This window comes from Octopus bimaculoides, chromosome 15 (assembly GCF_046866305.1).
Source record: "Octopus bimaculoides isolate indiv1 chromosome 15, ASM4686630v1, whole genome shotgun sequence".
Taxonomy (NCBI): Eukaryota; Metazoa; Mollusca; class Cephalopoda; order Octopoda; family Octopodidae; genus Octopus; species Octopus bimaculoides.
The window spans coordinates 28948270-28964989 of record NC_142942.1 but is presented as its reverse complement, the minus strand read 5'-3'; the positions used below and the strand labels follow the sequence as shown (position 1 = coordinate 28964989).

At 37.7% G+C, this 16720-nt stretch overlaps 1 protein-coding gene across 1 annotated transcript in view; it reads left to right on the top strand.

Moving 5' to 3' along the window:
• Positions 1-13582, top strand: part of LOC106874374 (charged multivesicular body protein 2b) — a 69879-nt gene extending 56297 nt beyond the window's left edge. The window contains exons 6-8 of the mRNA XM_014922087.3: positions 1831-1933; positions 3650-3756; positions 11062-13582. Of these exons, the coding sequence (XP_014777573.1) occupies positions 1831-1933; positions 3650-3756; positions 11062-11169 (318 nt within the window). The 3' untranslated portion in view covers positions 11170-13582. The remainder of the gene's footprint in view (positions 1-1830; positions 1934-3649; positions 3757-11061) is intronic.
• The last annotated feature ends 3138 nt before the right edge of the window (positions 13583-16720 follow it).

The window sequence follows — 16720 nt, the reverse complement described above, 5'->3', positions numbered from 1 at the left end:
CGAGTGTCTGCTCCCATTCCCCCTCTTTAACTTATTCCTACACAACCTTAGCTAAATACACAATTTCATATGTTTTAACTTGTGTCATTTTTCAGGCATATCTAAGCAAAAAGTAGCTGCTAGCAAATCTTCGATCTTCCTTCTTACTGAACATCAAAGAACACAAGATGCAACTACACAAACCACCACATATATGCACTTAGAACCCTTGCAGCATTAAACTTAACTTACATGATACAATAATAACAAACAATAAATATATGGATTATTTCCACACTATAGCAAATTATAGCAACCAAACATACCTACAGAATCCCAGAACACTACTACATATTATAAAAATTCTCTCTCTTTCTGTCTTTTTTGGGTGAACAGAGAAACAATATATTCATTGAGGTGGCAGCAACAATAACCTCATTAGTCATCAAACACTGTTCTGAGATGCACACAACCATAAATAGGCAATGAAGGACAAGAGCTGTCTTATTTTGATTGGGTCTACTTTGGCTGGTTCTACTGTGGTTGCAACTAGAACCTACAGTTATACAAGCAAACATCATGCTCAACAACAGAAACATACATATCACATGCACAGAGGGTGAAGATACTAGAAATTACCTATAACTTTTTTATAGATAGTGAGACAGCCTCTAAATGGTTTCTTGTTTAACTGCTTTCTTGAGCAGTTGGCTTTCTCAAAAAATTACACTACAGTCTGTGTGAAGTCATAATATATTAGATAACATAGATATACTGTGCCTCACAGAGACAGGATGCTATGACTGGAATGCCTTTGATTATTGATCTGTTGGATCAGAACTGACTTGAGGTTAAACAACATTCATGTCATACAAAAGCAGGCTGGGATACAAAGGAAATGTACCATCTCCAGACTGCTTAAGTCGAGTGTGGTTATTTATATATAGTTACTCTCTTACTTGTTTCAGTCATTTGACTGCAGCCATGCTGGAGCACCACCTTTAGTCGAGCAAATCGACCCCAGGACTTATTCTTTGTAAGCCTGGTACTTATTCTATCGGTCTCTTTTGCCGAACCGCTAAGTTACGGGGACGTAAACACACCAGCATCGGTTGTCAAGCGATGTTGGGTGGGGGGGGACACAAACACACATACATATATATATATACATATACATATATACAACGGTCTTCTTTCAGTTTCCGTCGACCAAATCCACTCACAAGGCTTTGGTCAGCCCGTGGCTATAGTAGAAGACACTTGCCCAAAGTGCCACGCAGTGGGACTGAACCCGGAACCATGTGGTTGGTAAGCAAGCTACTTACCACACAGCCACTCCTGCGCCTATATTGTGTTCAATGTTTTAAAGTTGCAAGAAAAGACTATTATAAAATAAATATACAGCAATCAGGTTTGGGTTTAAACTTGTTAAATCCTACATATTTATAGGCGCATGAGTGGCTATGGTAAGTAGCTTGCTTACCAACCACATGGTTCTGGGTTCAGGTGTTTGTGCATCTCTGTTTATCCCCCCAACATCGCTTGACAACCGATGTTGGTGTGTTTATGTCCCTGTAGCTTAGCGGTTCAGCAAAGGCACTGATAAAATAAGTACTAGACCTACAAAGAATAAGTCTTGGGGTCGATTTGCTCGACTACTGTGGTGCTGCAGTCAAATGACTGAAATAAATAAAAGAATAAAAGAATTTGTTAAGTCATTTTCTGAATGTCAGTTAAACAATTATTTGATCAGCTACTTCTGTCTTGTTAGTCTTTTTGATCAAAGATAATTGAGCTAATCAACAATAATTTTCACCAAACATTACACCTGCCTTCTCAATTTCTCCGCAGACCATGACTCAGATGAACAAAGTTATGGATCCAAAGAAGACAATGAAAATGATGCAAGATTTTCAGAGAGAATCCACAAAGATGGAAATGTCTGAAGAAATGAGTAAGAACAGTCTCCTCCTACTCCTGGTCGAAGTAGTAGTAATAGTAGTAGTAATACATAGAAATCTATGGAGTGACAGAGTTGGTACAGTGCCAGACGAAATCTTTAATTATGTTCTTTTACATTTTGATTTTAAATTATGTTGAGATTGATTTTGTTTTTGATTCTTCTGAGATTAATATATACAATTAAGTACTGGCATTTATTTAATGATATATATTGATAATATTTAGCTTTGCCATTCTGTATCCTGAGTTCAGAGTTATCCAGGACTGAAATCGATTTACTGGGTTTCCCTGTTCCCTTCAAATTCAAGGTCTTATGCCAATGTAAGCAAACATTATGATACAAAGAAGCATGAGAAAGGAAACTATAACTCTAATATTAATCATGTTTTGTATTTTTAGGAAAGAATTATACATTTAAAACCGTATATTTCTATCTATGCAATTATAAAATGTTGGAAACTGAAAATTGGAGTTTTTGATAGGAATATTATACTGAAAGGGACAGGGGAGGCAACTCTAGGTGAAATAATCATCAGAGATGCTTTGCTCTGTGCAGTAACTGCAGGAGCTACTCAAAGGTTTTACAAACTCTTCTAAATCCATTTCAATGCTGGAAACCCTTCTGTATCATCAGCAGGTATTTCAGGATCACTAGCGTTTCACTCCTTAGCCAGTACACTTCAGATGAGTCACACAGCAAGGACTGAGCTAGTCTTCACCTATGGAAGGTTTCTACTTATAGCTAGTTTCAACTGCTGTGCCTATTTCCTTGATGGCTTTCTTCAGTTGCCTTGGTTCCAGGCCTATCTTCTGATCTAGAAGGAAAGCTGCAGCAACTGGCTTCCATTGGGAATGAGGCCACTTGCCAGCCCTTGACAAGGGCCTCGTCAACTAAATCCTGATATTTTAATTAATTTGAATTGCATATGAAATGCAGTGGAGTGTAAGTTTGATTTTAATTGACTAGAATTAATCAGTTAGGAAGGATTTGTTCTCATGATTAAGAGTATCATTTTAAATCATTAAAATTTCTTTGCTTACTATATCATGTATACAAGGATCCACTTAATTCAATACGTTTCACATTGGATTAATATTTAAAAATTGGATCAAACAATCAGTTATATTTAAATAGTTATATTGTCCATTGTACTTTTATAGACATTATATCAATATTATGAACTGGTATGCAATTAGTAATTGATTACACTGAAACTGTATTTTACTACTAGAAAATCCAGCATGTCAAGTTTTAGTTGGTTTTTATTCCCCATTACAAAAGCTCTACGCTAATGTTTTGTCTCATATTTCTCTGTCCTATCTTTATAAATTGTTCTATAACATATTTTACTTGTAAGAGTGCACTGATCACATATTAAAGTAATAAAAAGGCAAATATGACTTTTTACTGACAGTAACCATGATATACTCCTATTACTAACATAATCACTGCATTTAACTTGACTGTGCTTATTTTTGTTGTTGAAACATTGGAAATAATGAAGCCAATCAATTTATAACTTGTATACTTCCAGGTAAAGCTTTAACATGTTACACTAGTTTCTTGTCACAGTAATGGATGTGGAACCAGTTTAGTTTCATCTCTCCATATTAATTTTAAGATGTTAATTTGTTTTTCTTTTTTTAATTCTATTATATTCTCAGTTCTTGTTGTATTCATATCTATCAACTGTTTTGTCTTCTTCAGTCAACGACACTCTTGATGACATCTTCACAGAATCAGGAGATGAAGAAGGTGAAGATGCTATTGTTAACCAAGTTCTGGATGAGATTGGAATTGAAATTTCTGGAAAAGTAAATACATTTATTGCATTTTTTTTATCTGTATTTCTAAGGTAAATGGAAATATGGGTAAATGAGTTTATGCCATGTATTGCCCCCTTTAACATACAAACTGTCTTGCCAGTGTGATGAGCTATTTTTAAATCAAATTCAACATACTTTGTGATGGACCTAAGGTCTTAGAGTATAAATATTACATTTTTATTTTAGTCATTATATTTGCTGATAAGTGGAGGCGCAATGGCCCAGTGGTTAGGGCAGCGGACTCGCGGTCATAGGATCGCGGTTTCAATTCCCAGACCAGGCGTTGTGAGTGTTTATTGAGCGAAAACACCTAAAAAGCTCCACAAGGCTCTGGCAGGGGATGGTGGCGAACCCTGCTGTACTCTTTCACCACAACTTTCTCTCACTCTTACTTCCTGTTTCTGTTGTGCCTGTAATTCAAACAGTCAGCCTTGTCACACTGTGTCACGCCGAATATCCCCAAGAACTACATTAAGGGTACACGTGTCTGTGGATTGCTCAACCACTTGCACGTTAATTTCACGAGCAGGCTGTTCCGTTGATCGGATCAACTGGAACCCTCGACGTCGTAAGCGACGGAGTGCCAACAACAACAACAACAACATTTGCTGATAAAAATCCTTTCTGAAAGAGGTTTAGCCAGTGAGATCAAATAACCGGGTGTTAGACTAGATTGTTCACCCTCAATAATATGTATCAGACAATGTTGTTTCCTCTTGTGTCTGTTATTCTATGTTATTGTTGTTATGATAATGAAGAATTTGATCAACTCCAAAAAGGATATACAGTTTGGTCAGAGTGAATCCTATATTTATTGATGATAGTGCAACTTTGGTTCATACAAACTACAAAACTAAGGAGCTCCTCTGAGATATCCAGAATATAGCTTCACATTTTTGTTACAATTTCAATAATGCTAATATAACCAAAATATTTGTTATTGTTGATACTTTGGTCAGTCACAGGACAACTGGAATCAGTTATTGCATTTAAATATCTTAAATTACAGTGTTTAGGCTAAATTTAAACATTTTTAACGTCTCCTTTTCTTAGGATCAACTTGATGTATTGGTGAATAGTCAATGTTGTTGGAGAACATAAAGATTAAAGATGTAGTTGAGAAAAAGTTAGCTGATATGGAGGACTGGAAGCCATCTGAATATTGAAAAGAGTTATATCATGATGATTCATGCTAGGTATCAAAATGTTGACATCATGACTACTGCTCAATGTTCTGTAAACACTGTAAAAGCTGTAAGATATGGCGTGGACTGCTGCAACGGAGACTACGAAGCTGTGGCCGGCAGGCATTCTGACTGCATCTGCACACCAGAATTCATGCAACAACTGCAGGACAATTTGATGAAGGATCTGAGCAAGGAAATCTGGGCTTTGATGAGAGAGATGGGTATTGGAGTTATCACCACGAAGCTGGCCCTGCATGATGAACAAGAGTTGCAAGGGACAAATTCTGACAGCCAGGTGGGCTGTTGGGCTGGAGATGATCTGGTTTTTGTCAGATGAAAAGAACTTCTGCTAGGACCAGTTGCACAACATCCAGAACAACATGTGACTTACCTATAATCCATATGATATCTCACAGATCATGAAAATGAAGTTCCCCAGACTTTGATAGTGTTTGGACCTTGGGATGTATCTCTAGTGAGGGTGATATCATGCCACTCCACAACTTTGAACAGGACCTGAAGCTCAATTCAGATGGCTCTGCAAAGCTGTTGGAGATTGGAGAGAGTTGCTGTAGGGAGGCATATGTGTGGCAGCAAGATTCAGTTCCTTGCAAACCTTTGGAAAGAGTCAAAAGTAGTTGTCAGAATTTCTACGACTTCAACTCCAATTTCTGGCTTCCTAATTCTATTGTTATCTCATGGATTATTGTGGGGTGCAGTTGAGAAAGACACCAACTGCTTTGCCTGAAACACCCAAGCTGTACTGGTGGCCAAGATCAAGAAGATCTTCGAAGATCTCTCCAGGGGCAGTGAGGGATATATGCTCCAGGTCTTGAGCTGACTTGAGTTTGGGGTGGAAGCTGTGGATGGGTACATTAAGTAAACTGTTATCTTTCAGCCATAGTCTAGTTGATTTTTTTTGATTTTTTTAAAGTACTTTTATTTTTGGTTGAGATACTAACCTTGCCAGTTCCTATCAAGTTGTCCAACCCATGCTAGCATGTAAAAACGGACGTTATATTTTATTGTTGATGATAATGATATTGTGTTTTTCTTTTTCCTTTTATGCAAACTGTCAAATTTGGCACAAACACCCTGTAATTTATATCAAAGAAATCAAAATTGTTTCATTATTAGATATCAAACATAGAATTGACTATGCATCTTCAGCCTTTAATCACTGTAAATTGGTGTTTCTAAACAACAGAACATCTCTTTAAACATTCAAATTCATGTTTATTGGTTACGCATGTTGTTATAAGTACCAGTTGAGTAGTGGGGTCAATATGATTGACTTAACCCCTTCTCCGAAATTGCTGGCCTTGTGCCAAAATTTGAAATTATTATATAGTGCTGGGCAAGGTTCAGAGAGCTCTTACTGCTACTGGCGACAAAGGGACTCTCACTCAGAGTAAAAGGCAGACTGTATGATGCATGTGTACGAACAGCCATGCTACATGGCAGTGAAATATGGGCTCTGACGGCTGAGGACATGCGTAAGCTCGCAAGAAATGAAGCCAGTATGCTCCGATGGATGAGTAATGTCAGTGTGCATACCTGACAAAGTGTAAGTATCTTGAGAGAAAAGCTGAACATAAGAAGCATCAGTTGTGGTGTGCAAGAGAGACAATTGTGCTGGTATGGACACGTGGCGAGAATGGACGAGGATACTGCGTGAAAAAGTGCCAAACCCTAACAGTTGAGAGAACCCGTGGAAGAGATAGGCCCTGGAAGTCTTGGGCTGAGGTGGTGAGGCAAGACCTTCAAACATTGGGCCTCACCGAGGTGATGACTTCTGACCGAGACCTTTGGAAATATGTTGTGCGTGAGAAGACCCGGCAAGCCAAGTGAGACCTAAATCCAAGGCTTCTGCCAGGGGTGTAGCCAGCCCACTTATGCGTACCTTTCCTTCATTGGACACTAAACCCCGCTTGCGAAGACTTTTTGAGGCAAGTGAAATTGAAATCGAACTAAATTCGACGACTGGCACCCATGCCAATGTTGTCTCCTTTATTGGACACGAAACTCAGCTTGCGAAGACTTATTGGGGCAAGCGAAAGCGAAATCAGGATGACACCTGTGCCCAGCGTCGCCTTTTTGGCACTTGTGCCCGTGACATGTGTAAGGATTTTCGAGCGAGATCGTTGCCAGTGCCCCTGGACTGGCTCTTGTGCAGGTGGCACATAAAATTTTGAGCCTGACTGGCCTTTGTGCGGGTGACACGTAAAAGCACCCACTACACTCTCTGAGTGGTTAGTGTTAGGAAGGGCATCCAGCTGTAGAAACTCTGCCAAATCAGATTGGAGCCTGGTGTAGCCATCTGGTTTCACCAGTCCTCAGTCAAACCGTCCAACCCATGCTAGCATGGAAAGCGGACGTTAAACGATGATGATGATGATGATGAAATCATGGCTATTACTTTAAAGTGCTTTGGATATGTTGGAAGTATTTCAGATGGAATATTTTTGCTGAATCTTTGGAGTAATGTTGTCTGGAGAATAATCACATTCAACAAATTTTTACCAGTCAAACACTTTTTGAATTAATGCAACAACAATGGTTGGATTGCTATGTGACTAGAACTGATAATTCAAGATTGTCTTAAAAACTGTTTATATTACCTTTGCCATAAGAATGAAAAGAACTAAGAAGCCTGCTGAAACAAAATTGGCTGAAAATTATCTCCTTAAATCTGGGAAAACTAAAACTGAACATCTGGCTAAAGCTAACAGGCTTAGAAGAAAGTTATCCATGGCCAATTGTCACATATGAAGGGGAAGCAGATCAGAGTGGAACATTCTAAAAGCACTTCCAGTCTAAAGGATTTGTGCCAGCTTTCTGTTTTTTTAAATATATTTTGATGTGAATGTGAGATGTAGATTTAATGATCTTAAGGATTTAATACATAGTTGTGTCTTTGTTGATGTCAGAACACAGATGTAAACAAACTTTACAATAGTGAACTGTCACACATATTGTACTATGTATTATTGAATTTTTTTCATTTTTGATGAGTCTGTTGGCCAGATAGCCTAATGTGTTGTGTATCTCAACTTAATCATTCAACTATAATTTAAAAGTGTATTTTATTAGGCCTGGCAATGTGTGCACAGAGCAGTATCTGTAACAGAATGTCTGTATTAAGAAGATGATTCACTTCCATTTTGCACAAGAACTGAAGCAATTTCACTTAAAATTAAAATTTAATTTGCTGAAAAACTTAATCATAGTTACCTCCAGCTGAATGTAACTGGTTATTTAATTTCCTTATAACTTAGTTTCTGTCAGAGAGAACTGCATGTATTTATAGTGCCACTATTTCAATAGATGCTATCTAACCAGAATCAGGGCTCTCTTTACCCTTTATCATGAAATTAATAATGGATTTCTACTTTTTGGAAACTTTCAATGTTGGTAACATTGTTTTTTTTTCATAGTCTAAAAAATTCAAACCCTTGAAGCATGGTCCATATCAACAAAAGTCGAAGTACTGGTTAGTAATGAGTAGAAAATTCCAGTGCCATCTGAAAATATTTGTACATTCAAACAAATATTCTGCTGTATTTATATATAACAGAGTTACTTCCTCTAATGCCAATGTATATTTTACATTTTGTATCATATGAGAATGATGAAATGGCTATAAACCTTTGAAAGCCCCATGCTAGAATCAGATGAATGAAATCAATGAAAATAAGAATGAGATATTAAAAAGTTTTGCATGCAGTAAGATCATTACTATAGTCATGGTCAGAAATATGCAGACTGTTAACTTCTTGATGACTTCTGGTTGATGGTAAGGTTTTTGTCTTAGATGGCGTTAGGACTTTGTCTGAGGAAGTAGTCCATTACAATCATGAAGTAGTCAGAACGTTTTCTTTGGTCTAATACCACCTTTTAGAAATTTAGTGCTTCTATTACAAGGATTCCGATCAGAAGTTGTTATTCTCTCCCTACCTATGTTTTATATGTTTTACTTGTGGATCTTGGCTTTTAGATAAGTTCCAATCACACCAATCTTATCAGTCTAAGAGTAGAGCCTGTAAATGATTTGTGCCTTTCTACTCTGCTTTTTCAATAACTTTAAAAAAATACCACCACAATTGTCTTCTGCTTATCCCTTGAATGCATTGTCAATTTCTCAGTTCATACACTCTGCATTTCATGCGAGTAAATACACACACAATGAATCATACTTGACTTATTCTCTCCAGTCTCTGCAGATCTCCCCATTTAATGCCTATGCCTCACTGTCATACAAAATCACATTCTTGGTGTTAGGAAGGGCATCCAGCCATAGAAACCATGCCAAATCAGACTGGAGTCTGGTGCAGCCCCTCAGCTTACCAGCCCTGGTCAAATTATTCAACTATTCGAACTAGACAACGGACGTTAGATGATGGTGATGATGACGTCGTCATTGTTGTCTCCTCCTCCTCCTCCTCCTCTTTGGCAACATGTTCCCATATGAGAATATTTCAAAACAGATACATCTCTTGATGACTTCCTCAAACTAATTGGAGCACTTTAAATTTTCAGTATTGTTCGACATATCTTTTGACTTGTTTTCAGTGAATTCCTTTATAATGTTGACATGTAGACCATTAAAATACATGTGCTTCTTTGTAAGACAAATCTCCCTTTAACTTTCATATTCTTCCCCTTATTCTTTTCCAAAATATGGAATTTATACTTTCCTCACCCATAGATACCTCCAGCTACTCTAACTGAAAGTTTTGCTTCCTTCCTTCCCTAGTATTGTTGTACCTTTACTGCTATTCAAATTCATTTGAGCCTCAGCACCACTTTGATTGCTACTGATGTCAACTCAGCAAACTCTCTTCTATCAGAAATCACTGTCTCCTACATCTGTTTCCAATTCACACACATCCTGTTGAAATTTTTTCCATTTTTTCCAATGCCTGGTATCTTTTTCCCTTCAAACCCAGTCTCTATCAAAACACCATCTGTACTGCACTGCTTAGATCCCTTGATCACTGCTTTTGCTTTATTTTCAGGTAGTTCAAATGAAACACATATCGATCACTGTCCATACTATCCCCACAGCTCATAGCAAAAAATTTGTTTCAATCTCTTAGATATGTTCATCACAATTTCATATATAACAAATCTACAATTGTTCTACTATTGTATAAGCAAAATCTACACCTGTGATTTCTGAATGAAGCACCAGTGATACCAAATAGCTCGCCATTTTAATTCCAAAATAATCTCTTCCAACATTGCACAATTCTCCTGCTAGTTACTATCTAGATGGGCCTATACATATTCATTGCCCGTATAAAATTAATTCCTCTATGAGATTTTTCAATTTAACTCATTGTCATCACTATTATATGCTTACTGCTCTGTTTTCCCATCCCCCAAGAAATACTTCACCCCTTTTCTAGTTATACTGCTTGTTATGCAATTTCTCATATTGACACTTATATAATTATTTTTATTGTTACCAATATCATATCATTTCAGACATGTTTCAGTCATATCCTGAAAACACCTCATGTCTTGTATATTCATAGTTTAGAATGTTATTACTTTCTGTGTTCTGTGTTTCTCTTTAGAATATCTTCATGCAACGTTAATATATCACTGAGTTGCACACTACTTAAATGATATATTACACTGTTTACAGAACTTTCTGGCACTATGTACTATTCTATCTTTTAGATACATTTATGTATCTTTTATATAACTTCTCCATTTCCTCATAAGAACTTACTAGTAGTTGTGTAGAAGGCCCCTCTTTAGCTCTCATATCCTCCTCTTGGTTCAGTTTCTTCATACTAACCTCATAATGTAGAAAAGTAGATTTCTCACTAAGAATTTTTTTTCTTGATCAAGAAAGTTGATCTGTCACAGTACCAAATGATTAGTAGACAAGCATTTAGTTAATTTTATTTAGTTGTTTATCTTTATATAATTGTTAAATTTTCTACTATTATTCTTATATGTGTTCATACCTTTGAGGTAGCTCTCACAAGGGCCCCATAATGCTAGTTTTTCTGTTTTATCTTGCTTGTAGTTTACATGTTCTTTATAAATAGATGCTGACAGAAAATGTTTTTAAACTTTTGTTTTTTTATAGATGGGTGAAGCTCCATTGCCAGTTAAAAGTTCATTAGGTCAAGCATCAAAATCAAAAGTTACTGATGATGAAATTGAACAGCAGCTGGCTGCATTGAAGAACTTGTGAGCTTTGAACAAAAGCAGAATACCCTTATAATGCTGACTATAGTTTACTAAAATCTTTCTTTATATTCTTTGTACATACTATCATGATACTTTATAATTATTTTAATATGTAATTATCTAATGTTTTTTTTAATGAAATTGAATAAAGAAAACAAAGCATTGAATTGATGAAAGAAATTCGAAAGATGTATTTTATATGGAAAATGATAGTTTTCATAAGGTTTCTTTTCAAATGGCATTAAAATATTTGCAAGTTTACTTTTATTGATTCAAATATTAATAAGTAGCACTAAGTAGAATAATAACTGTACTTAATATATATTTCACATTGTTTTAAGTGGGGTTTAGAGCAGTAATTCATTCACTTGATACTTTCATGATCACTTCCCTTTACTGTGCTGCGGATTCATTTTAACTATAGAAAAGGACACGCTCCAAGACTACAGACCTAACAACAAACTTGGTATAAATAAAACTACGTCTATGCAATATGTCTTTGGACAGAAAATGTTTTATATATGTCCACAAACACACTGCTCATAAACATACTAATATTAAAGTTGAAGGTAAACTGGACAGACTAATGTAAGTATTTAATACTTTTCTTAGTAGCTAGATTGAATGTTAGATTATTAGCATGTTAATAGTGCTTCATTTTATGTCTATAGATTTAATTGCAAACACTATGTTACAACAGATGTAAACAGGACATCTGTACTGTATGTTCATGGACAGAAATGTGGGAACAGTTATGCATATATTTTCATTCTTGTTGGAATCTTCATCAGTCACTGCGCATATAAACTCACTAGTATTATAAATTAAGATAAAATAGAGAGATTAATTTACATATTTAACACTTTACTGCTGGATTGAATATACTGTATTTTGTTTTACTGCTATAATGTACTATAGAACATATCTATAGATAGCAGCATCAGCACCAAACAATGATGTGGAATTGTGGAGAAAAAAAAAATTCTCTCTTATGGCAAAAACGTATAAAAACACCATATCTGCCCAGTGCTTCCCCTTACTGGCTTCCCAAAGGTGTTTCTGGCTTTAGTCTTCCTCAAATTATTAACAGTACACATGGGGAAGAAAATTATGTTAACCTGGTTTAAAATAGGATTCCTCCTAGGCAGTGGAAAAAGTACATATGAAACATATAAAAAGTGAAATAATGTATAAAAATGAATATTAAAATGATGACAGAGATGAGTTGAACTGAGGCAAATATTCCTCTGGCAGGTTTTTTGCCTCCCCCTCTCAACAGTTATATCTTTTCAATAAATAGCTGTCCATTAATTGTATTGCTACATGTGCCTGGAAATGCAAATGGTTGCATCACTTTTGAGCTCCTCCCAATTTGATGAATAGAAAAATGGATTCACAATTCTCATATTTACCGGGTATTGCAGTATTTATTACCACATCTACTAACCAGGTAGAAGCTCAAATGAAATGCCATTTTCATCCACATGTGGTTAAGCAAGAGAAAGAGGGAAAATTAAGTACTCACTATCAAATTTTCTTTTGCTGTTAGGTTATTTCACTTTTTATAATATGTTTCATATGTACTTTTTCCACTGCCTAGGAAAAACCCTATTTTAAACCAGATTAACATAATTTTCTTCCCTGTGTGTACTCTTTTACTCTTTTTTTTACTTGTTTCAGTCTTTTGACTGTGGCCATGCTGGAGCACCGCCTTTAGTCGAGCAAATCGACCCCAGGACTTATTCTTTGGAAGCCTAGTACTTATTCTTTCGGTCTCTTTTGCCGAACCGCTAAGTTACGGGGACGTAAACACACCAGCATCGGTTGTCAAGCGATGTTCGGGGGACAAACACAGACATACAAACACATACACACATACATATATATATATACATATATACGACAGGCTTCTTTCAGTTTCCGTCTACCAAATCCACTCACAAGGCATTGGTCGGCCCGAGGCTATAGTAGAAGGCACTTGCCCAAGATGCCACGCAGTGGGACTGAACCCGGGACCATGTGGTTTGTAAGCAAGCTACTTACCACACAGCCACTCCTACGCCTATGTTAATGTTAATGGTACTGTTAATGTTTTGCATGTCCAAATACTGATGTAACTTTAAAAAGCACATTTTAAATACAATGCTGGAGATATACTTATTGCCAAAAGGTATCCACAAACAAATTGCTTATAATCTGAGAGGGAATTCTCTTTTCTCCACTAACTGCAAATTCACTGAATTTGCCTTTAGAAGTTAAAATATGTCACGAGCATATTTTAACTAACCTAAAGTTTGCTTATTCCTCATCACTGGTGCTGATGCTGCTAGTTTTATTCCAACCAAACAGTTCATGAGCACACCCCAGTCACTGATGCTGACTGTTTTTAGATAAAGCTACAGCTTTGAATCTGCCCAAGATTATTTCTTTTCGTTATTTCCCATTGAGGAACGCTAAAGAGCCGGAAACGTTCACTTTTCCATGCTTGCATGAGTCAGAATTTGTTGAGATTGTTTATTTTTTTCAGCCGGATGCCTTCCCTGGGAGATTGAAAACAAAAGACACCACTTGTATGACAGTGATGCTTGTTTACAACTATCACTTGATGTCAAGACAAGGAGACACAACAAACACACATAATTATACACAAACATGTATATATATATATATATATATATATATATATATTTGTGGAGGTGCAATGGCCCAGTGGTTAGGGCAGCGGATTTGTGGTTGTAGGATCGTGGTTTCAATTCCAAGACCGGGTGCTGTGAGTGTTTATTGAGTGAATACACCTAAAGCTCCACGAGGCTCCAGCAGTGGGTGGTGGCAAGCCCTGCTGTACTCTTTCACCACAACTTTCTCTCACTCTTTGTTCCTGTTTCTGTTGTACCTGTATATCAAAGGGCCAGCCTTGTCACACTCTGTGTCACGTTGAATCTCTTCAAGAACTATATTAAGGGCACATGTGGAGTGCTCAGCCACTTGCACATTAATTTCACGAGCAGGCTGTTCCATTGATTGGATCAACTGGAACCCTCATCATCGTAAACGATGGAGTGGCATGATATATATATATATATATTTGCTTGAGTCATCTAAGAGACTGTAAGTCAGGGAGAAGATGCACTTCTATAACTGTTAGATAATATATATATATATATATATATATATATCATCATCATCATCATCGTTTAACGTCTGCTTTCCATGCTAGAATGGGCTGGATGATTTGACTGAGGACTTGCACCAGGCTCCAATCTGACCTGGCAGAGTTTCTACAGCTGGATGCCCTTCCTAACGCCAACCACTCCTAGAATGTACTGGGTGCTTTTATGTGCCACCGGCACGAGGACCAGTCATACAGTACTGGCAACAGCCACGCTCAAAATGGTGTTTTTTACGTGCCACCTGCACGGGAGTCAATCCAGCGGCACTGGCAACGACCTCACTCGAATGATTTTCTAATGTGCCACCAGCACAAGTGCTAGAAGGCAATGCTGGTAACAATTACGCACAAATGGTGCTATTTACGAGCCATTAGCACGGAAGCCAGACAGCTGCTCTGGCAATGAACACGCTCAACAATGCTGTTAGTGCTCCACTGGCGCAAGTGCCAGTCATCGAGTATGGTTCAATTACGATTTCGATTTCACTTGCCCCAAGCAGAGTTTTTAGTGTCCAATGAAGTAAAGATACGAATTAGTGAGCTGGCTACACTTCTGGCAGAGATCACAGATTATGCTCTCACTTTCCTTGCCGGGTCTTCTCACATACTGCATATTTCCAAAGGTCTCGGTCACTGGTCATTGCCTCGGTGAGGCCTAAAGTTCGAAGGTTGTGCTTCACCACCTCATCCCAGGTCTTCCTGGGTCTACCTCTTTCACAGGTTCCCTCAACTGCTAGGGTGTGGCACTTTTTCACACAGCTATCCTCATCCATTCTTGCCACATGTCCATACCAGCGCAATCGTCTCTCTTGCGCACCACAACTGATGCTTCTTAGGTCTAACTTTTCTCTCAAGGTACTTACACTCTGTCGAGTATGCACATTAACATTACACATCCATCGGAGCATACTGGCTTCGTTTCTTGCGAGCTTACGCATGTCCTCAGCAGTCACTGCCATGTAGCATGGCTGTTCATACACATGCGTCATACAGTCTGCCTTTTACTCTGAGTGAGAGGCCCTTTGTCACCAGCAGAGGTAAGAGCTCTCTAAACTTTTGCCCAGGCTATTCTTATTCTAGCAGCTACACTTCAGTGCACCCTCCTCCACTACAAACTTGGTCACCTAGGTAGCGGAAGCTATCAACTACTTCTAGTTTTTCTCCCTGGAGTGTGACAAAGGTTATTTTCTGCACATTTTCATTGTTTGCCAACACCGGTTGAGGGGCATAGGCCGAGATAACAGTAGCTAACCTATGGTGAAGCACTAATCTAATCTTAAGTACTCTGTCACATACTCTGACTACCTCGATTACCTTATCAACCCATTTCTCTGCTAGAAGTATTCCCACGCCCCCTGATCCCATCAGTATTCCCTGCCCAGAAAATCTGTACCTGTGTTCTTTGCCTGTGAGGAACCTCGCAGAACCTCCTCTCCATCTTACTTCTTGGGTGCAGCACAGATCTATGTGTCTCCGTTCAAGCATCTCAACAATCTCACTAGACCTACCTGTCAGTGTGCCAACGTTGAGAGTGCCAATTCTGACGGTGTGGGAGGTGTGGGCCAGTGAGACCCTGGGATGAGGGAAAGCAGTGTCGTGTACCTGAAAAGAAAGCATGCATTTGGCAGAATTCATAAACAAGACAATGCCTACAACCTGCATACACTACACCATCTTTATGCGCTGAAAGATCGATGAAACCCTGGGTAGGGGAGGGGATGGTATAAGGCCCCTAGGAGTGTTCGCAGGAGACACCCAAGGATGACAGAGGGTAAGAACTTCCGGTAGCGGTGAAGGGGGTGGGAGGGCGGTTATACCGCAAGCCAGTAAGTTTAAAGGGAGAGCCACTTCTGCACTTTTATACTATGGTAGACAAATTCAGAGAGAATGAGTTACAGGAACAATAAACTTGAATAAAGTAAAGAGAAATAAATAAAGCGTGACGATTAAAAGGAATGCATGAATCAAACAGAGAAACGAATCAAACAAGCAATGTTTACATGGTAAAGAAATAGATAGATAATAAAGAACGGACGGTGGGAGGATTATGATCAACGCTGAAATAGGAGTATATGAAAGGTTGGAAGTAAGTTCTATATATATATATATATATTTATATACACACATACATATGTGTGTGTGTGATTTATATGAACTACTAAAGTTTCATGCTCAGATAGTGCAGTAACTAGACAAGATTGTATAGTAATCTATCATGCATGATCCGGCAATCATTCATGCTAAACAAGAACTTGATTACTCTAGGAGAAAAAGTGACTAAAAACTAGAATGAAGGGGAGGAAAAAAGGGATAAGAGTTGTGTCCTTTCCATCCATAAAGAATATTGTCAGTGTTAAGTATTATGCAATATAACTGGTTAGTTGGA